General features: G+C 42.6%; 1 protein-coding gene across 1 annotated transcript in view; it reads right to left on the reverse strand.

Moving 5' to 3' along the window:
- ALDH1A1 (aldehyde dehydrogenase 1 family member A1) overlaps positions 1 to 23,910 on the reverse strand; it is a 188,253-nt gene that overhangs the window by 86,225 nt on the left and 78,118 nt on the right. The window contains exons 7-9 of the mRNA XM_085633036.1: positions 14,130 to 14,243; positions 8,129 to 8,231; positions 2,179 to 2,363 (exon numbers count right to left, since the gene is read on the reverse strand). Coding sequence (XP_085489162.1) covers positions 2,179 to 2,363; positions 8,129 to 8,231; positions 14,130 to 14,243 — 402 coding nt within the window. The remainder of the gene's footprint in view (positions 1 to 2,178; positions 2,364 to 8,128; positions 8,232 to 14,129; positions 14,244 to 23,910) is intronic.

Consider the following 23,910-nt stretch of genomic DNA (forward strand, 5'->3'; position numbering starts at 1 on the left):
TATTTCGCTGGTGTGACTCTTAGATCTGAGTTTTTATAAGCATTATTTAAACATGAGATGGACTGGCATTGGTTTTTAGCTGGGTCTGACAACATGAGGGTATGGTGATTTTACATGTGTCCTTGAAGAGAGTGGATTGTGCTGTCCTTTAACCTAAAGTTGAAGTTTTCATCTACTGAGATGTGATTATAGGTGAGGAAAACATCAGTTAATAGGGGGCAAAATGGAAAGCGGTGTGGCTTGCGGTCACAAAGGCACAACTAAGAGCTCCTCGACTGACCCTCTAAACATCCACTAAAATATGTGCCCGTGACCCTTCTGGGACGTGAAACTACATCTGCATTGTTGCCCTCCTTCCAAGGGCCCAAACAAGTGGTTAGCTTCTGGGATAGCGGTCAGACAACTCCCTTTGCCCACCACAGAGTGTGCCGCACTGCAGGCCACATTGGTGACAGTGGCTTCTGGGGCGGCGCACCGAAGAGGAGCCACTGGGGCTGATGGCAGCCGTGAGAGGTGTTATACTGCTGGGTTCCAGTGCCATTGCTCCAACTCAGCTGGGCTGTCTTCTGGCCTTCCACGGGGGTGCAGTGAAGCCTGCCTCGCCATTGCATCTAGTGAAGTTGGAGAGGGCCACATCGGGATTGCTGGGAGGACAACTGACATGCAGCACTTTGAGGACTCTCCGCTGGGGCCTGCAGCATGATTGTGCTTGGTTGGCGGCACTTCGGAGGGTGGCTGTTGAGCGGACAATGCCTGTGACTTCTTTCCGCCTTCAAGGCTGCAGAATTTTCACTCTAGCCATGTTGGACTGCCCCTAAAGCTATGGCTGAGCAGCGGGTGTCGCCCTGCTATGTCGTAGCACCTGGTGAGACAGCCGGGTGGATTGTCGGCACTGACAGGGCCTACTTCCCCGGGGTCTTCAGAGGTGACTGTGCAAGGGCTGCGTTCATTCAGCTAACGAAGATCTGCATCTCCAAGGACCTAAAGCTGCAAACCAAGGTCAGGATTTTTAACACCAACATAAAATCAGTCCTTCTATATGGAGCAGAAACTTGGAGGACCTCATTGACTACCACCAGCAAAGTCCAGACCTTCATCAACACCTGTCTGTCGAAAATCCTCCAAATATGCTGGCGAAACACCATCAGCAACAACAAGGATGGGGTCAAAAATTCAGTTTCCGATGGTGGGGTTTGCCCATTCCGCGCTTTGAGAGTATAGCAGAGTTTTGGCAAAACTCTGCGAAGCTCTGTGTGGCAGAGATTTTTTCTCACACATGGTATGCTAGCATTAAGTTGGCGAGCACTAGTGAGATTTTTGGGCACTAGAACGTCTCCTGGTTGAGATTTTATCAACACGGGATGTTGCGCCAGGTTGTGACCGTATGCGTTAAGGAAACTGCCACTTGAGTAGAAAATCTTCTCAAGTGCAGAAAGAAGCAGCACCGTCTCATGCACGGTTGGTGTAAAGTCAGTGCAGAACAAGTTACTGGTGCTCAAACTCAGTGCAAGCATCATGTGCCAATTCCGCCCACTCCCGGAGCTCTAAGAAATCTTGCAGATTTGTTATGTAATGCTACAAGTTCCGCCCACCCCTTCCGAACACCATCATCAACAAAGACCTATGGCAGTACACTTTACAACTCCCTGCTCGTGAAAAAGTCATAAAAAGAAGCTGGGGCTGAATAGGTCACACCCTATGCAAGCCTCCATCATACACCAACAGGCAAGCTCTGACCTGGTACCCTCAAGGACAAGAAAGGCTGGCGTTGAGGGCTCAAGGCTGACTGTAAGGAGATGGGTTACACCTTGAGTCAGATTGAAAGACAAGCCCACAATAGCGATGGCTGGGGAGCCCTGGTTGATGGCCTATAACCCAGAAGGGTAGTAGGCATATATAAGTAAGCAAGTAAATTATAAAAATTGGGAATTTGTCACACCTTTTTAATTAATTAAACAGCATGGTACAACGAGTGTGGATGGTGGCAAAACTACAGTCTGAAGTATTCCTTTCAAATAAAAAAAAGTCTTACGCTGTGGTGGTGCACAGAGTATTTAAATAGTTCAAGAGAATGGTTTGGTCTACTTGATAAAGACATGTTGAACGGTGATAAGTAATGTTAAATGATTATCCCAAAAATATATTGTATACTTTTAATGAGAAAGAAAAGTGATTTACCTGGGGTCCCTGATTTACTCCAGGAGTAACAGGATCACCAAGAACCCGTGTCTTTGCTTTTTCAACACTCCGTCGAACAAACTCGTCATAAATAGACTCTTCCACAAAAATCCTGGAACATGCAATGCAGCATTGACCCTGGTGGTAGAACAGGCCGTTGTGAGCATGCTCTAGTGCATTGTCCACTGAAATGAGAAAAATGTTTTTTTTGTTAGTGATATCAATTTAATTTCACTACAATTGACTGAAAATGGACAGTAAATTTGACTCATGTTGTTTCATGAAAAAAATGTTGATGAACATTGTATAGTTGGAAAGTTTTGCATGGAGATTTGGGATTGTCATTGTGATAATCAAACCCATATTTCATAGAAATTCATGAAATATATTTCAGTATTTCATGAGTACCTTTGAAATATGGGATTTTATACAACTGCAATTTAAGCATTGTTATGGTTAATGTTGCTCCTAAGATATTATTATTTATTTAAAACCAAATTCTGTGACAATTTAGGTATGATTTACATTTTTTTTAAACTTGGAATTCATCATTTAAAGTCATTCATAGCTCGGCACCCAATCCATTGGTCATGACATTGACCCTGATTTCACAGACCACAAGGCACCATTGAGGACATGACTGGAAAGATACCCATAGCTGCCAAGTTTCCCTGGTCCATGCTCGATGAGCAGTTCCAATCCATGTTTTTTCATTTGAAATCTGTGACTCGTAATCCGGTTTTATAATGGAGTATGCAAGACTACAAGTTCCAGAACTCAAAGAAAAAACATGGACCGGAGCAACATATCACATATGGACCTGGGTAACTTGGCAGCTCTGCATTGCCAGTCAACTTCCAATTGGCATTGTGAATGACATCGCTATGGATTGAAGCTTCATACCAAACATTTAAAATGTTCATGCAAATATAGCATCTCTAGGCTCATCAGTTTAAAACAGAGGAGGCTCTACACTGAAGAGTTATGAAACTTGAAATCCTTATTGCTGTTTAGAATCGACAAAGAATGCATAGTCTGCCTTTTCATCCTGCTGCTGAACTATAGGGAAATGTTTTGTCAAGAATCTATTTTATTCAAAGATAACGGGCCTGGTCCCATAAGGGGTTGGGTATAAGGCCTTGTCAACGGCAGGACACTGCATTCAATCTATGCTTCTCATGACCAAATCCTGTCTGCATTAGGCATTTTGGTACTAAGGTTGGGCCATGTGGGAAAGCTGTGTTTAATGCTTGGTTACCCCAGATTTTTCATCTTTTGCTTCACCCTTAATTGTGCTAGCTTCAGAACATATTGCACTTTTCCCCTTCTAAACAGCAGCAGAGTGCCTGCGCTCGCCTTTTAAACATGGTCAAATTGGCATAACCCAAATTAGCATATGTAACTTATATAGGGCCTAGTATATAGTACAAGGAGCACCCAGGGCCTGTAAGGCAACTGTTACTAGTGAACTGCAGCACCCATTGTTCCATCCACTGGAGTGGCAGTCTAAGCGTGGCTTCAGACCTATCATCGTCGCCTGACTGTAGTAGTGTAAAAACTGCAGTTCGAGCTGTCAGAATATAGCCTTTTGAAAGGTCAAAACAGTCCATTTAAATATCAATAAGTCAACCCTATGTAGGTTTTGTAGTCCAAAAGACAAGATGCATGGTATTTAAAAGTAGGACATGTACAAATGTAACGTTAGCATGTCTTTACAGTGACTAGCATCCAAAATGTATTTTCACTGTGGAGTACTGATTAAAATACTAATGCATATCTTGGAATGGCCCAGCTAAATAAATGTTCAAGGAACTATTTTAATAGGTCTTAAAAATACAATTCAATGGTGGAGTCAGATTTATATTAAATACTTAGGAAAAGTAACTTTTAAAAAGTTACTTTTTCCTGCCTGAAGTTCTTAGAGGTTAATTTTCATTTTCTCTTCAGCTTTCCTAGCTAGCAATTACCATTGAATCCATGTGAATTGATGTAAATTGCATCCCAGGAACAAAAAATAGGCTGATTTGAATCAGAAGAGAGGACTCCTCTAAACCTCACAGAATATGCTGGGTGTGGCTGTGGGCCTATTTTTTGATACTACAGTGTCAAATCCTATTTGACAGGTCTGCTGGTTCACATTTAACACCTGGGGCACACATGAAAGGGGAGAGAATAGGATGCCAAGACAATTCTTGTGTATCTACTGTTTGGTTGCTGAAGGTCTCTGCTTTTGTCCTACCAGACTTCAATTTCTGGGTTTACATATAAGCCATGGATCCCATTAAAATGGGGAGGGAACAGGATGCCAAGAAAAATCTTGAAGATCCACTGTCTGGTTGCTGATGGACTCCGCTTTGGTCCTACCAGACCTCTCTATCAGGGTGCAGTGGCTGCCTCAGACTGGATTTTATTGTTAGATGAGGGATATTGTACTCCCCACACATACACCCCCAGACCTCAAAGCACAGGTTTAATATCACTGAAGACTTTTGCCATCTTAAAAAAAACCCAAGTGAGTAGGGATGCCTCGGTAACGTTTACCCCATTGGTAAGAGCGTGCCCATGAATCATTCCCATCCACTAGCTAGTTGTGGCATAATTGCGGCACTATCAGGCACCGACTTGAGAACACTTCCTGGGCCTGTAGAAGATCAGCAGAGAACTGGACTTGCAGTTTGAGACCTGACAGGTGCCTTGAAGGACTGGACCTGCTGCCTCCTTTAGCCAGGACAAAGGAATAGGCTTCAAGGGCCACAAGGCTGGTCTCTTGTTCAAGCTACACGGATAGAACAAGTTACAGGAGGCCTTTCCTGGAAATACCCAGCATACCAGTGGCAACTGGACCTGAATTGGACCCTGCTGAGTGCCTCTGCTGGATACCCTGTGAGCCTATAAGTGTCTAATGGCCGGTGGGGTGGCTTTAGAAGTGTACTCATGGGGAAACAGTTGGAACACCGTGGCCTCAGCCACATATATTCCAACACCACAAGTTTAACCATGCTTGCCTTAGCCATTTTTAGGGCTTAGAGGAGGGCAGAGTAGTTTTTAGGGCTTGGGTCTGGTAGTGTTTTTAAAATAGGGGTTTAGGTTTTACACCTAAGGGCAGTGGAAGGAGTTGGGGTAGTTTTTGGGACAGCGCAGGGGGTTGGGAGGGGTTTGGGGTAGTGTTTGTTAAGGGTTATGGACAGCGTGGGGGTAGGGAGGGGGTTGAGTATTTGGACCTCAGGGCGGGGAGCAGATAGAGAGTTGTAGCTTAGCGCGGTGGGAGGGGGGTCGCGACCTTAGCCATGCATACCACTTTACCACTTATGCCTTTACCATAAAATTACATGTTAAAGGCATGCATGGTAAAGGAAAGTGTGGTTAAGACGCATTGGTTGTTTAGGCTGCATGGTGAGGTACACGTGATTTAGTTATGCTGCCTCTATAATACAACCATACTCATGTAGTGGATGTGACTTAAAGGACAAAGTGTAAAGGTAAAATCTTTGACCAGGATGAACCAGGTTGGTGTATCTGGCCTGCGCTCCATCGCGGTCAGCCTGAAATTGCACAAAGGTCGCAGTATACTGCGTGTTTCATTGGAGCTTTGTGCTTTTTTTGCGCTTCTTGCCTCTAATTCTATTTCAAGCTTTAATAAATTGTATCTCCAGTTCCTCTTAATGGATTTTAATCATTTCAGTGCTATTTTGTTTATAAAAGTTTATTCTATTTGTCTAATTAGGTTTGGGATTTTTACTAATTTATATTTTGACATTAATACTGTTTTGGTACGGCATACATACTTTACATATTCCCCTAAGTTAAGTTATTGGCTCTGTGCCATTGCTACCAGGGGATTGAGCTAGGGTTAATTTAGAGACTTCAACAGTTCCCAAGGGTTGTGATTGTTGTGTGAGATGAATAGTCACTCACCGCAAGCAATAATTCAATTTCTTACAGTGTGTAAGGTCAGTTAAACATGTTCCATTCAGAGCGTGTTTCAGGAAATGTTTTCACCTTCCCCAGGTTAGGGGCAGCTTCCTCAAGCTAGGTTCATGAAACAAGCACCCCTCCCCCCTAACCAAACATGAAGTCTTTTTTAAGAAAATGATGGTTTAACAAGGTAACAGACATTGCCTTAGGTGGAAACAGCCTTCAGGAAAATGTGGCATTTCATTGGCACCTTAGCAGCATTTGATGCATATGCCCACAGATGCAAACTTCAAGTATTAAAAAGGGCACTATTTGATAGACATTTTAAACGTGATGTGCCCAGAAAATTGGTGTAGAGGACAATGGTGAGGAAGAGAAGCACAGGAAAAGAGGAGCTATCATTAAGGTAGAAGGCTAGTTCACAATAGCTGAATGGAATGGAATGTATTCATAAGACTTAATACCGACAATGAGTACTGAGAGCTAACATGATGCTCAACTTACAGAAGATAATTGCTTTAGGGAGAACACATTTTATGTTTTACCAAGTGCAAGCTAATAAATTGCTGACACAAAATTCACAGCTGCAACAACAGGACAGGATATTGCAAATGATCAGTGGATAAGGTGACTACCTTGTCATGGATCAAATAGTAATGACAAGAAGTTTTAAAAATGGCAGAGATTTTGACTGCTGTATGAGATATCAGAAAACACTTGGGGGCAGATTATCAAGACAGGAGATAAAATTATCGCCGCTTTAGCGGCAGAAAACTGCCGCTAAAAAGGCGATAATGGGTTTGGTAATATGCTCTATGGAATTCCAGTTGAAGCTCAGGTTAGATGTCGTTCACATCTAACATGGGCTTCAATTGGAATTCCATAGAGCATATTATCAAGCCCATTATCGCCGTTTTAGCTGCAGTTTTCTGCCGCTAAAGCGGCGATAATTTTATCTCCTGTCTTGATAATATGCCCCTAAGACACTTTAGAAATGTTGAGGATATAGCCGACTTAAAAGGAAACACTTGAACAATCAATGAAAAAGACACAATGAAAAGCAATAAAGTCTTTGCAGTTGAAAAAGGCACATGGTAATGATAGATGTATGTTCCAGTACACCCAAGAAACAGCTAATAATGTATTTCAGTCGTGGATTTGGGAAGAGTGGTTAAGGTAACGGTTTTGTACTGTTAATTGTAGAAATGGAGTGCTGGTGGGCTACACCAAAACATGTCTTGGCCTTGTTGAGGTTGTGCTACATACTACAGCCTACAGCCAAATCACTTGCTGGGAATGATAACAATCACATTATGCCCACTCCTCTGGCCCTTGAACAAATTTGCTTTAACACTTCTCTATATTTGGCTAAAGTACTTAAAATGTAAGGAGGCATATGGAGCAGAAGAGTGTTACTAAAGATGCTAAAATGTTTAGGCTCAACCTTTCAAGATGTAATCTCTCCAAAACCATAAATGAATTATTCACAACCAAGGTGTGAATTCCTGGCCAGTCTCTGTAGAACTAGAAAATACAGTACATCACCACCAGTAGACCCATAACACTGTTATCATCAGGTATGGGAATGCTTGTCTTGCTGCTCACTGGAAGGCCAAAAGCTATCCTTCTAAAACTCATATACAACACTCAAGTGGAATTAATAAGCCACATAATGAGGCGAAGTCTAGTGAAAGAATATTTTCCTAGGCATTTAGTGAATAATCATTGTGGGAAAAATAACTTTCATATCTTTGAATATCACCATGGATTTTAATAAATTGAAGTGGACATTTCCCAGAAAGTATGTACCTAGATTTGCTACAGATATTTTGTCCAGCAAATGTGGTTGTTCTACGAAGACATTAATAAAGCCATAACTTAACTTCAAAAAATATATGGGTCATCATAGAGAACAGAAGTAGGAGTTGATGAACACATTCTTTAACCTGCCAAATAAACCATTCTTAAAAGGTCACTAAAGAGAAGTTTGATGATCAGCATCAACAGGATTACACCACGAATAAAAATTACTAACAATCAGCATCAGCAAATACGACAATTGGGCTCTTTCCTCCAAGCTCTAGAGTCACCCTCTTCAGGTTGCTTTTTCCAGCAGCTTCCTTGATCAGCTTGCCAACCTGAAACAACACAACGGGAACAATCAGACCAGACACCTGTTTTATCTTTACAACTGAATTCATACAACAATGGTGCACTGTGCCATAGATCAAGCATTCTCTATTTTGGATTTGTTTGCCTTCTGGAACACGGTGCAATCACTTATGGGAAAGATCTCACTCATGAAGATGGTGGTCCTCCAATGATGTTTATATGCCATGCAGGGAGCTGTGTATGAGATCACACACAGTGTGTTCCATGATCTCAACCACTTATTGGTAGAACTCCTTTGGGCAGGAACATGCTGTAAAATTAGCCTACATACCCTTAAGAGGTAATGGGACATGGGTGGGATGGAGGTTCCGGATCTGGAACTTTACTATTTAGCGGTACACCTGCAGCACATCATCCATTGGCTAGATGGGTAGCCTAACTGGAAGAGGGCACTGATGGACGGTATACTTGATGGATACCAACTTGGGGCCCTACTGATAAGAGGAAGGGATATTTCCAATATATTTCTACACCTGATACCTGATATGCCTGCTGGCCCATCTCAGGTGCAGAGGGTGATTTGGCTTGCGCCGTATGCCCCGGACTTTTTCCTTTGGATAGTGAGATCCTTTGAACAAAAAACCTGGACTATGGTGATTGACAGGTGGCTGGCGGGGGGGCTGAATCATGCTGTCAAATCTATATCCGTTAGGCCTCTTTATAGTGCTGAAAGATGCAATAGAGAAAGAAGTATGGGATTGGGTAAAGGACAGTTTCTCCAATATGCCAAGATAGCAGCAATTGTGAGACATTTATGGCCATACTTTCCAGATGCCCCTGACACACACAGACACAAGCGACCATGCTCTCAATGGTGGGTGGTTGCAAATTTATAATGTACAGATACCGAGCATTGCGAGCAGATAGATGACTAGCTCCACTAAAACTACAGAACACCTGACAGCTTGTGTGCGAAGAGCTCCTTACGCCCAGAGACTGGCTTAAAATACAAGCAGGAGTGTGCACGGTGTCACTTATGCGAGGTTTAAGTTGGCCCAATGTTATATGGCCTGACTTTATCATGGCTCCCGTGATGCACTATAGGACGTATCCTTCTGTGCCGAATACTGGAAGTGTATTTAAATACCTCCAGTGAACACCTCAGTAGCACAAGTTCTAAAGGTATTCAAAGTAATGTCCTGGAGAGGAGGTAAGAATGCCGTATGGAGTAAAGGCAGGCTCATGGGGAGTGGCATTTTATCAATTTTAGACTTGGTATTCTTATGCAGCCAATGCTTACTAGTAGATTGACTGTTATCCCAGGGGGTCTATCATACTTAGGCCTGGGCAGTGAACTTCGCTCTGTTCGAGTTTTCTGCACTCATCACTTCGCAGAGTGCAGAACACTCTGTTTCGCGATGTGCAGGGAAGTTTTTCCCTGCTCGCGATCGCGAATTTACTGCTCGCAATTGCGAACAGTAAGTTCTCGAGCGCCAGCTGCTGCTCGGGTAGAATTTCTACCCGAGCTGCAGAAATACCAGCACAAACTGCAGTTCGCGCTGCACTCCACCACTCGGGGAACTTTGCGGAGTTTTTTTGTAACTTCATGAAGTTCCACGTCCGTGAACTACGCCCAGGCCTAATCATACTGCGTCGATCCAGTGACGACACAGCATCTTTATGCAGCTACATGCTCTTCAGTTAATTTATTGTAACCTCATGGGGGTCTATCACACAGCGGATAAGACCACTGTATAATACTTTGGTAAAAAATTAAACATTATATATAAAAAATAACAATACAGATGTCTGTCCCATAGTGGATACAACCCACTGCATTTCAGTAAGAAATAATAAAAATAAAAAATAGGAACTCAAATTTGTTTTGGAAAGTGAGGACAATAAGTAATTTGTCAAATAATCTCCATAGGAATTACTGGATTTAAGAAGACCTGGGGCAGCCCGTGTATTAACCCCTTCCATGCTCATGACGGAACGGTTCCGTCATGAGCCACGGTTGAGCTGTGCTCATGACGGAACCGTTCCGTCATGAGCCCGCCCGCGCTCGAACCCTTCAGCACCGCGGCGGAATTCGCCCAGCGCTGAAGGGGTTAATAACTGGATGAAGGTTCTATAATCTGAAATAGAACTATATGCCATCTGTGACTCACTACAATCCAACAAAGATGTGAAGGGTAAGTGAAAGGAATTTCCTTCTCTGTCCCATTCTGAGGCATTTAAATCGCTATATTAATTTTACTGCTCTTGGGTTTTTGATAGGTGCGGAGTGGATGAATAACAAATGGAAGCAAAATTCATCAGTACATCATAGACCCTTCAACTGTTTTAAGAAGTACATGGAACTAGAGGGGACCCGGAAAAAGGGTGCGTATTCTAGTACAAAAAGGTCCATTACAATGATGACTTTATATCCACAGATTGAGACTCCTTAATAAGTGCTGGTACACAAATCCAGAGATATATCCTCGAGTTCAACAGCAGTATTATATCCATCACTCTATGAAGCAAGTTATGAGTGTAAGTAAAAGAAATCTATGAATTAATAATACAATAGAGGAAACAGTTATGTACATATTTTTGGGAACCCCCCACTGAGGTAATTTTTTATGTAAAAAAACAGAATAATAAAGAAAAATATTCTTCATAATTTATTTTCATTTTATTATATGAAATGATGTTTTTTTATCTCATCAGATTTTTTATTCATTTCTGTTTCACAGATTAATCACTTTTTAAAAATAAGTATTGTAAGAATATATTAGTATTTCTGAAATTGTCCTGAAGAAGGCGGGGAATGACTAGATAATCCACCGAAAGGCCGCATCAACATTAGTTCTATTTAAAGAAGCAGATAAATTAATTTAATAAATGTTTTAGAGGTTTTATGTGAAAGAAACCTACATGTATAAGCAACGTTTTATTCATATATATAAACTGATTTTATGATTGTATTGTTGTGTATATATACAATGTTTTGAATCTTCTCTATGTTTTTCGTTTTATATGTATGAATGTGAAATAAGCGTTTTGTATCTGTATTGGAAGACAATTGATCAATAATTTAAATAAAAACTTTTTAAGAAGTGTAAATAGAGGAAATTGACTTTTGTATGTTTTTAAGGTAATAGATTTCCTGAGACTATTCTGGTTCAGTGCACCCTGTTTGATGATAGATTTATGAATTAATACAGAGCACAAAAGGGATCCTTGTGTTTTACAGTTCAATACTATATGGTACACATGGGGTGTCTCTTCCCTAAAAGGGTCTGCACCATCTGTCCAGACGGATTCCAGAGCTGCAACAGGTGCGGCACAATGGTGGCAGATTTTCTGCACATAGTATGGCACTCCCCGGACATAGCGGTCTACTGGAAGGCTATATTGCAACTCATTAAACACATGACAGGTTGGGAGGTTCAGTGCATGATTAAATATGGCGTGTTAGGGCTCCTTCCCGATAATCCAAAGAGGAAACTGAGTAGGCGCCTTGCAATGTTAAGGCTTATATTGGCCAAATGACAGGTTGCAAAAGGTTGGCTGAGGGCTAAACCCCATGCACAGAAAGACTAGAGACGGGACATGCTGGAGGGGGCTGGCACTGAGAGTGTTCATATGGGGAGAACCGGCAGGGACAAGAGGGTGGCGGATGACTTGTTATCCTGGAGTATTATGACACAGGAACTAGAGGAGACAACTGAGGAAGACCTGACTGAGATGATTTAATAACTTTGTAACAGGAAGGGAGGGGTGAGAGAGGCGAGGGAGGGAGACAACCAATGGCCAGGGACTTCCCATGTTATAAGAGATAACACTAAACTGTTCAGACCACTGATTATTACATATTGCCCGGCTGGGTGATTGGAAGCTGGGAGGCCTGGGATTGGGTGGGGGACTTATGGTGGACGTCATTGTAGATTTTTCTTCCACAAAGCTTGTTTCTTTTTTAATTCATTTTGTACGTAATATTTTAGTAACTATAGAACTTCAGATACAAAACTTGCAAAACTGTACGACGTCACCTACATAGGACTAAGACCAGGCTAGTAATATTAAAAATCCAATTCTATGTTAAAAATGTCCTTTGCTAACACTTAGACCCACTCAAAGACATACACAATATAATGGGGTAAGAAGGGGGAGGAAAGGAAAAATAAATACATACTGGGTTAAAAAACTAAAAATAGAAATGTTGAAAAATATAATCGTAGTACAACATACATGCATTAGTATAGCTCAATGAATTCCTTCCATATCTTATCATATCTACTTCTATATTTTTGTAGAAAAAAACTTTCACAATCTGTGGCAAAACTGCCATATCCATATTCTCTTCTTCAAATATTACTATAATAATGTCAATTTGCTGCATCATTTAACTGCTGTGTTTTGGGGTTTTCCCACTTAATGAAAGCTGGTGCTAACGTTTTTAAGAAATCTTCATGATGCTGGCAGAAGTACAATACATCACATTTCTATACCCCTAACCCCTGTCAGTCCAAGGCACATGAATAAGTGTGCTATATGAGAGAGTCAGGGGCCCGTCATCACATTCTGAAGGAGGGGACATTATTTTACGCCGCTAAATTTAAATTTTCCGAAATTAGTTTGTACTATTCATGTAAGAACGAAGGTTGATAAGTATGTCAATGGCTTTCAAACATGATGGCTTATTTCATCTGAACCATCATATTGAAAACTGAGTACAAGTCTTCGGAAAAAGAAAACATTTTAGTTAGTAAATAGGTGGGGCTTTATTGAAGATATTTTAAGACTCCTGGGTTAAATGCATGTTTTGGAGCAGGAGAAGCGTGTTTACTCAGCTGCTAAACTGAATGATCATAGGGTAGGTGATTGCATAGGAGGTTTGCGTTTTCTTTCGACTAATGAAGGATCCTGACGATTGAATAAAGAGGCTGATTAAATATGGGTAGTGTTTTGTTTATTCTGTGGAGTTGGTATGGAACGGAAATGAGACTGAGGAACTAAATGAACTGATGACATATTTTTTTTTTTATTGCTTGTGGCTGAAATCCAAAATTCATGAGAATGATATAATCCCTGTGAGCCATGGAAACCAATTCCTGCTGACAACATTCATGTAAATTGCATGTTTTGACGCTGCTGTGCAATACTGTTTCTACTCTGATTGTGGGAGAGCCTCCGTACTATGGGCCTCATTACAATGATGGGCGGACTTGAGTCTGCCCGCCATCGTAGCAGGGACTGGCACCGCCCGCCTGTAAGACGGCGGTCCCCCATCCCCGATAACGGTGCGACGGCCACCGTGGCGGTCGCATCGCCCATACTTTGCATTGTGGCGGGGATGAGTTCAGCAATCCCCTCCACAATGCAAATACGAGGCACTTGCATATCCCTGTACTACATGGCAGGCACCATGCGGTGCCTGCCACATGGTGCAGGGATATGTAGGGATCACCATAGGTTCCCTCCAGTGCACTTGTACAGGGCCCAGAGATGAAGGGGGGCCCGCTACGGGCCCCTAAATCCGTTTCCGCCTTTCTTTTCTTGGCGGGTTGCCCGCCGCGAAAAGCCCGGCGGAAAGGGATATCGTAACCCTACGGCGGTGCCTGCAAGGCACTACTGGAATGTTGGCCTATGTTTTCTTTCTGCAAGGCAGTGCAGAACCGTGGCAGGCACTCTTTGCGACCGCCACGCTTTCGCATCGATTCCCCAGCCACCGTAATATGGCTTAGGAAAATAGCGGTTCGATGGTGGAGGGACCGCCAACACGCAGCTGGCAGTGGCGGACCCTACTCCATCATGATGACCCCCTATGTGCCTGCACGTCGATCTCCATAATGTAAATATGATAAATGGGAAATCCTACTTTACTAACAATTTGCGCAAATAGAATTGTGAAACCATATTTATAATGTACATACCACTGTTGATCCAGTGAAAGCCACTTTGTCAACATCCATGTGTTGAGAAATAGCTGCTCCTGCTGTTGGTCCGTAACCTGGCACAATGTTCACAACACCTGGTGGAATTCCAGCCTAGAAAAGGAGCAATAGCAGAATATATCAATCTTTAGTGTTGCAATAGAAATATTGAACATTTTGTAGATATTTTCATCAGCAATTCGTCAAACTTTCTATACAAATCTGAATGAATCAGATCAGGATAATTTTCTTTTTTCCTATTCTGCACAAATATTTATTGTTATATTAATTGGCATTTCTGTAGCCTATTGGTACTTTTGATTTTGCTCAAATATCTTCATGGAGGGCGTAAAGATAAAGCTATTTAATGAAAGTTGTGATTTAAAGCGATTTAAAAGAATCTGTGGAACGAGCTCAGGGGATTCACAGATGCTACTCAGATTCATGGGAATAAGTATGATGGAGATGCATCCCAGGTTGCACAGCACTAGAATGTCGTCACTGACATATGCATTTAGATAGCTTCGCAAAACAGAATGTAAATAACTGTATTTCATTCACTAAGTGGTGACGGTGGTCTCCCACATGCATGTGGCACAAAACGTCACAAAGAGTGAATGTACTTAACCCAACAACAGACTGCACACCTGAAAAATGTCTGACTCATTAATAACGATTATAGCACAAATTAAATGCAGGTGTGCATGGACATAATTTATGCACCCTTAAATTCGGTGAAGGTGTGTGAACCTATCACACCATTCAATGAGTGGCCAAAGGGATGCAAAATACAACTGATAGTCTTTGCCAACAAAGAAAATAATTTTAGAGCAGAATTGACAAACCAAAAATTAAAATAAGCTGCTCCATGATTTCCTGCTAGTAAAGCACTTTTGTAGCATAAGTATATTTTTTATTAGTTTCTGATCAAAAAGATATGTTTTCTCAGTGTAAACTGTTTATTTTGTAAGCGCTTGAAATATCGCGTTGTTTTCAGCGTGCGCTGAGTCGTGTTTAAGTTCCTTGTTCAAACTTGCCTCTGGGCTCGTGGCCAAAACCATATTCCTGTGCGTCGCATACATTTTGCATTAGCACAGTAGCCGTTGTGTAATACATGTGCAGAATTGAATGTAAATGAGCAAGACAAATAAATAAGGTGTGGGAGTTAGGATAATTTACACAAGGAGTGTGAAGCTCGAATTTTGAAGGATGTTTCTGATTTCTGTCTCAATCACCTTGACCCAGTTTCACAGAAGTTGTGCTCAACTATGCATCATTACTTATTCCAAGGATCTGCACGGATATATGCATTTTCAGAAATTCACAGGTTCCTTATGAATATTCTACTTAAATCTACACAGATTTTGAATTGAAATATGTACCAATGGGACACTATGCACATTCCACTGTAGTATACACAGAAATATATAAAGGCACATTTTTTTACTTTATTATTTTTCACAGTGAGGAACAGCATATATCCCTTTGGGCAAACCCCTTTCCCTTCAACCCCATTCCATAAAGAATGGCACCCATCCCTTTTATTCATTTCTTTATTAAGGCATAGATTACATGATAGAGAGTATTAATCAAACGGTGAAACAGATAAAGCAAAAATGAGTATGACAAAATATCACAAAATTAACGCAAGTGTCAGAACCACTTTCAGGCAACCATGGGGTGCACAGGGGATACTAGGCCCAACCGGGTTGGGTGAGGTCTTTTACTCCTGATGACATGGGCCTGACCTACTATGGATCCTGCTCAACTGGGCCAAGTACTCCTTCTGCATTTGGCTCTCAGTGGATATCTGTGGTTGAGCAGCCAGCCCTCCCTCGGGGGGAATGCAGTCACAGGTCGGAAAACACAACTCATAATTTAAAAATGCAAACAGTACACAAAATAATTCACTGTCCAGCCAAATACTTGCTTTTATAAAACAAATATAGCATTTTGTTTCTAACTCTATACATGCAAAGATATGCGACATCAGATTGTAACAAAACTATCCTCCTTGAAGTCGGGGGTCTAGTAGTTGTCAGACGAATCCCTGTCCCACCCTTCTTTGTGTAATGTGTTCAGGGTTATTCCCCATTCTCAGGTGCCCACATCAGGGAATGCAAATTATTAGGCTGTACTCAAGAATTCTCCATTTTGACCTTTTAGGAACTTAGTCAAAAGTATTTATGATGCTACAGCACCATGTGCAGTGAGTTTCCACGGGGCCCAACCGGCCTAATTCACATCTTACCTATTCTCGCAGATCAGAAGGGTTCAGTGATGCAGCATGTACCTTCAAATGCTCACCCATGAGTCCTGCTCAGTTCAAAGAGGTCGGGTTGCTCGAGGCCCATGCGGCAACACCCGGCGGCACATGCTCTCTCTCCTGAGTGACCTTGCTGGAGGTCTCCGAGATGACGGATCAGCTCCCTGTTCACGAAGACTTTGTAAGCTGACTTTGCTCAATTGCTCAGTGGTGTAAGGAATCCTTTCTTCAGCTCCTGACTGGAGCCACCGAGGGTGCATTGTGGTCCGTAGACCCTCTGGCAATCCTCAGTTGTGAGTCAGGAGCAGTTCCCTCACAGAGAAAGTCCAACAGAAGGATCGTCGCCTCAGTCTTTCCTTTAAGCGGCGGCCCGAGTCCTTTAGCAATGTTGGAACTGGCAGTGCCTGCATGCATATGAAGTTGTCGCAGTATGGGGTGATATGGGCGCGGGCTCTCCCAGCCTCAGCGCCCTGACCCAGGCAGTAACAAGTCTTGGTATGCCTTGAAATGGCACTTTACCAGTGGCTCCCTCTGCCATATGGGATCACCGCAGTGTGGCAGTACGGGGGTAGCAAGAGCCACATGGCGCAACACACATCTCAGTCTATGACGGCCCTCTCCTTGCACATGGGATACAGCCCAATTAGTCCACAGTCAAATCCTCACACCTCAAAATGGGAGTCCTCACAGTAGTGCTCCCCATTGGACCACACTCTCTTCAACTCTCTCCTCACAGGGCACACTGTTTTTGGCAAGCAGGCCAGCAAGGGTGCTCTAGGCTCTAGGGCAGATGGTCTTCGTTTCCCTGTGCTATGTTCCCTTACCTGGCAAGGAGACTAGCAAGCCTTGATCCCAAGTCCTGGTCACAGGCAGACATCTTCCAGAGTTTTGCCTTCACACACAGCCCATATGGCTGCTTGGCAGATGACACATTTTGGGGAATTCAATCTCCCCTTCTAATAATCCTTTTCCAGACACCAAATGTGATTTAGGGGCTGGGTGTTTGCTTCCTTTGAAGTGGGCACTTCTAATTTTAATCTTCCTTCATGAAAGATGTCTGTCACTGCAGGCACAACTCTGGAAATGATTTTCCACAACACAATTCATTGGATTAACCAGAATTTTTTTTTTTTTGTAATTGTATTTATTGGCATTTTAAAAACAATGCTACAAACAATACAAACAACAAGTCAGTTGTTAATCGATACATAATTATCACGACGTAGGTCCACCACTTTAATTACAAAATGTCATTACATGCATGCTCGCTCCACAGCATAAGATTTGAAAAGGAGAAAATACATTTTATCATAAAAATAAACAAGTAGTCGCAATCCAAAATACAGTTGAAGAAATAGTCCACTGCAGCACCACCCAGGGCACACAATTAAGTAGACCCAGTAACAAACAATTGCATGGTTCCTCCCAGGAATCGTTCACCCCCCAGCCCCCTATCCCTCCCCAAGTCACCTGTGCCGATTCATAAAAGCCCAGGTCAGGGCGTTGCACCTCCAGCAGCCTCCTGATGCTCTCGGGCCCACACAGCAAAGGGTTCCTAGATGTCCCTGGGCCTGGATGCCAAAGGCATCAATTCCCAAAAGGTGGTCAATTGTGAGTGTCCAAAGGTAACATCTCTAATCCAATCATTTTTAAAGGGAACTCCCCTACGACCACAATGCATGGCAACTCGGCGTTTAGCAAATAGGAGTAAGAGTGCGTGCAGTTTGCGAACCTTGACGGGCGTGTCCTTGACATAACCCAATATCCCCTGTACAGGGTCGGGATCCGCGGTCATGCCAATTATTTGGTGAATCACAGTAAATACGTTGGACCAATATGTTGCCAACCGTGGGCAACTCCATGCTATATGTAAAAAAGTAGCAGGAGCAATTCCACATCTCCAACAGCTTTTGTCATCTTTCAGGCCCATGTGATGCAAACTGGAGGGTGTCCTATAAAATCTATTCAAGAACTTAAAGTGGATTAGACAAAGTTTATAGTAAGCGGACAATGCTGTAAATTGGCAACCGAAATAATCCCACTGGTCCTCTGTGAGTGGAGGTTGGAGTTCTTAATTCCATGCCAGGAGTGTCAAAGGGGCCGAAGTTTGCATGTGATTATATATCCGGGTAATGAGTCTGCGAGGTGAATCTGATTTAAGGATGTTCTCCAATGCGTTCAGGGTGGGCGGGGCGTCCGGAAAAGTGTCATGAAGAGACCGACATGCAGCCCAAGTTTGTAATATGCGAAGAGTTCAGAAAAAGGCACAGTCTGACCCTCTGAGGACACCGGGGGCAGCCGAAACACTTCCTCTGGATATAGGTCTGCGAAAGTACGGAGGCACATTTTTTGTGCCAACTCCTTGCTAATACCATCACCAATAGCGAACAGCATAGGGTTATAAGCTAGGTGTATGGATGGAGCATAGAGAATAAGACTGCCAGCCCTCTTAAAGAACTCATCCCATGCCCACTGCAAGGTCTCAACCGTGTCTATGCCATTCCTAGGATGCCTGAAAGCCTGATATAATGCTACCGACAAGGGGATCGGTGCCGCAGCATCCGCCTCTACAGCCACATGCGGTTGAAAAGGGGTCGATGAACCCAGTGGTGTAGAAATTGAGCCTGAGCACTCCATGCATACAATTGCATATCTGGGGCCCCCAAACCGCACTGACGTAGAGGGAGTGTCAAGAGATCCCACGAGACTCACGCCTGCCCTCCCACCCAGACCAAGGAGATCAGCAAGGATTGGAGAGTTTTAAAAAAGGCCTGTGTGATGGGTAGAGGTATGTTGACAAAGAGATAAATAAATCTAGGGATTAACCAGAGTTCACAGCTGGATGTCATCTACAGAGATATGTGCATCAAAAGGTTAATCCCAGACCCACAGCCCTACTCATTATGATCCTCTTGTCACCCAATCTCCTTCCTGAGATGTGTCCAGGGTCCAGGTCCCTTCCTTGTGATCTATCACTGAATCAAAGAGCAGTATTTGGAAAAGTAAAGGGAGTCTCTTCCTTTTCTCTCAAGCGGGTCCCTACCTAGCTCACAGGAATGCAGCAATACACCAAACTGTCAGGGGGATTCCACTTCTACTCATGTTTTTAACAGACAGGCCTATGCTTCCCAAAATGGAACCCAGGGTCGTCCATACAATGTACCCTTTGCATGTACATTCACGTGTTCCTCCGTGCATTGTACCTTACGGGTACCCATGCATCCAGCACAGACTCAGTCTGTGTGCACTGTTCAACATTGAAGCTTTGCAATAGTTAACCAAGGTGTGCTCTTTACTAACACACACACTAATTATGTGCAGACTGCAAAACACTTCATCCATCATATTGTACTCCACACAAGCACACATACACCCAGCAGATGCTTTATCCACACATGCTCTGCAAGGTATATTTCTCTCATGTAACATATTACTTTCAGCAGGCATACATCCCGTACATGTACTAACCGCAAATGCCCGATGCAGTACTGCTCCATACATGTACTGTTCCCTTCCCAGGCACACATACAGCTAATGCACTGCCCAGCACTCCACAACTTACCTGATGTAGGCCAAGGGTGAGTTCAGTACACAGCAGATGTCTACCCCAGATTAATAAGCTGTCCGGTGTGTGCTTTGGCACACTGAAACGCTTAAAGAAGTTCCAGCCCCTCCTGCCCAAAGTGGCTAAAGAAATGGTGACCCGTGCTCTCATCCTGTCAAGGCTGGACTATGCCAACCCCTTGTACATTGGTCTCCCGGCATATCAGCTAAAAAAGCTGCAGGTTGTCCAGAACGCGACGGCCAGAGCTTTATTGGGTACGCCAGACAGATCTAGCATTAGGCAGACCCTGCGGGATCTGCATTGGCTCCCTGTTGAGCAACGGATACTATTCAAAACTCTTACACTGGCTTACGGTGCCCTCTATAAAGCAGGGCCACAGAATCTTAGGAGACGCTTTTCGTTCTATGTGCCACCCCGTCATCTACGCTCTACAGGCCAATGCCTTGCTGTTGTACCTAGGCACCGCCTGATTAGATTGGGCACAGTTCCCTTTCTGTTAGAGCAGCCATGGCTTGGAATGCTCTGCCCTTCGAACTACGAAATATCGAGGACCTCAGGTTGTTCAAAAGACAGTTAAAAACCCTGCTATTTAAGTAATCTCGTAGCCGGGTCAGCCCTCTTCCGTCTCAACCATTTGCCTTTCGCAAGTAGGCATGCGCGTTATAAATGGAGATTAACATAACATAACATAACATAACAGCAGATGAACTTTTAAAAAAGTGAGAGAGGCTGTAGGCCTGACAACAGTGACACAGGGTAAAAAGATCCTGTTCGTTACTACTGATCACTACACTGTGTGCTGCAGCCACTTCACTCGTGCTGCTTAACTCCTGGTGAAGGTATTGGGTACCCGTCCCAATCGAACAAGACCACAGTCTGTGAGACAGGCCTATGTCATGAGCCCACGCATGATCTGTGTTTGCCTGTGACCAAGAATCAGCATTAGGGATCCAGACAAAAGTAGAGTTGGGCACTCCGGGCAGGGTGACACATCATTTATCATGCGGAGGACTTTTCTGTTCCAACAGAAAGTCATACGTTGTATGAGTGGGTGAAAAAAATAATATGACACATAATCAAAAATTAGGGTGGTCTACATTGAATTAATGTTGATGTGATGAAACGTAGTTTCAGAACACTAAGTTTCAGAACAAAAGGTACTTGGCACTGATACATAGACTGCATATTGTTAAGTGAAGTTGAAACTACAGCCCTTGCTGTGATTACAGGAGTTATTCGTGTGGACAGCATGCTACAGAACCCATAGGTCTGGACTAAGCCAGTGACCCTGTGTCCTGATGATGACCATTTAGTTTCACTATGGTCGAAACGCCATCGACGCACATATGTGACTGAAATTGAAGAGGACCCATTGTTTGCTTTGTGTTGTTTCAGTTTTGTCGACAACTCTTGATTCTTGTAAACCTTTTTTCCTCAGCCACTTGTCTGTTTACACATTGCACTGTTTATAGGTCTTTGTTTGTGTATTGTGTTGAGCGCCTTTTGTCTTAAAAGTTTTAAGAATTAATTATTTATCATTGTTAATAAACCTTTTTCTATGAATTGTATATATTTAAACATGGGTTTTCTCTTTTCTCTTTTTTTCTCCCTTTTCTCTTTCCTTTTTCCTTTTCTGTGTCTTCATTGGTATAATTTTCCATATTTTTCATATTATAATGTTTTCTTTAGGTTTTTTTGATGTTTTGTTTAACATTTGATGCACGTATTGTGTTAACTTGAACCCTTGTTAGGATTCTAGTAGTGACTAAATAGAAGGCAGAAACCACTGCAGGGTTAACTCCATAGTTGGCCCTGCTCTGCAAATTTTGGTGTTTGTTACTCTGGGGTATGTGCAACCATACAGATGCTGTAAGGAGTTTCCATTTCACTGTTACCTTAAGACATAACATGGTAGAGCATGTGCTTTTAAGAGCAGTTTTGAGTGCTCTGACTTCCCTGAGGAGAACATCCGTTTTGTTAGAGACATTGGGAAGTGCAAGAGGCAAGAGCAAGGCTATTTCCTGGTTGAAACATGTCATCGGCATCCATTGCTAATGATTAGAAAAGGAAGTCTCCTTGTGTGAATAACTTGATCCAACTCTGGTGTACAGTTTGATGTTTTATAAACATCAAGTGACATTCTTGTGGTTAAAAATCTGAACCTTTGCTAGTGTGTCAGTGTATATCTCTTTTTAACCGCATGAATGGAAACATTAAGCTACAGAAGAAATATTATGTGGTAGCATGAATATGAAATATCACAGAAGGGATAAAAGTGCAAGACCTGTAAGTTTTCAATGTGCTGAAGCTAGTATGTGAAATCATAACCATTGCTACGCATGGCTATGACATGTTATTTTTATGGTGGTGGGGGACCCCTACAACAGACACTTAGAATTGCGAAGATACACTCTTAGGTGTATCTGTGAGAAGGCTTAAAGAAACAGTGTGGGGTGAAAGGGATGATGTCAGCTGTCTCTGGATGGATAAAGTCATAATAGAGAAGTTGTTGAGAGGGCTGGTAATTATGAGTGAGGAGAGTTGTGCCTGGACTCTAGTCAGAAGCAATTGAATGCAGGGTTGTATAGGCACATCAGTGGGAAGAAATGTTGGGTTATGTCTCATCATACTGGATTCTTAGGGTAGAGGTATTTCGGAATACAAGAGCAAGGTAGCAGAGTTTTCTGTCTCATCATCCATGTAACTCTCAGTGGAAGAGAGTTTGAGACATGAGTGGAGCCTGGAGAAGGATGCGGGGGGGAAGGTTCAAGGATAGAGGAAGTGGGAGGATGTGCCTTAGATTAGGTGAGAGGTAATTGGATGAGGAAAGGGAAGATGGGTGTGGCTTTTGTCTAACTTGGTAAGGACCTTATCAGTGACGAGGATACAAGGAGAAGGAGTGGACTTTCTTGGTGAAAACAAGGGTTAGGAATGGAGATGGTAATGCTAAAGATGCACACAGCTGATTATTCTATGGTTTAAATAATGTTACAGTGATGCACATGCAATGTTTTTACTGTGTTTAATATATCAAAGTCCTTATAGTTGACAAGAGTGGTGGTTTCAATTTAGCATGCTTGTGATGTGCAGTAGGCACCGAGAAGCCTCAAATGTGACCTTAAGTCTTTTATTTAATTACATGAAATGCAGTTAGCTCTGCGGTCTTGCTTGCACTGTCATTTATGAAATGTATTATTTTCTGCTCATGTTCTTCCTAGAAAGGATCCATTTCAACTGTTTAGAATTAAATGCTATTTCTTTTAGCTGAATGAAATGATGTTTTTATTTTGAATGTGCCTTTGTTTCTGTTGTAGAGCATAATACAAGGTTATTCACTAGATGTAGAGTAAAGGTCATATTACTATCTGATGTGTTTTCTATTTTACTATTTGTTAATAATAGGAAACTGAGAAATTGAGTTGTTGGATGAGAAAGGCAAAACCCTACTCAAACAACAGCCACAGTCCTTGTCAGGGTATACCACAAAAAGTCACTAACTTAACCTGTGCTTAACCCTCTGGTAGCTTGGCACAAAAGAGGTCAGGCTTAATTTATAGGCAACGTGCAAAGTATTTATGCATCACACAACAGTAATAAAGTGAAAACACAGGACAAATCCCACACCAATTTAGACAAATTGAGTATGATTTAATCAATTATTTGACACCAAAAAAACAAATATCCAATCAATAGAACCAGAGATTTGCAGTTTCAAAGATTTAAGTAGGGATAGAGCCTAAGAGCTTAGAGCTCCATTCGTGGGAATCTGGCCACGCTAGACCGGGGGAAAGTCACAAGTTCAGGCTGACCAGGTTAGAAACGCTGAGTTACCTTCTCAAACACCAATGCAAACAGTCCAGTTCGCTGTGGAGGAGGCCACAGGGAGAGCATCACGGATAGTCGACACCATAGTGTGAAGAGCAAGCCAGGTGTCACAGATGGTTGTCACT

Source organism: Triturus cristatus, chromosome 2_1 (genome assembly GCF_964204655.1).
Source record: "Triturus cristatus chromosome 2_1, aTriCri1.1, whole genome shotgun sequence".
Classification (NCBI taxonomy): domain Eukaryota; kingdom Metazoa; phylum Chordata; class Amphibia; order Caudata; family Salamandridae; genus Triturus; species Triturus cristatus.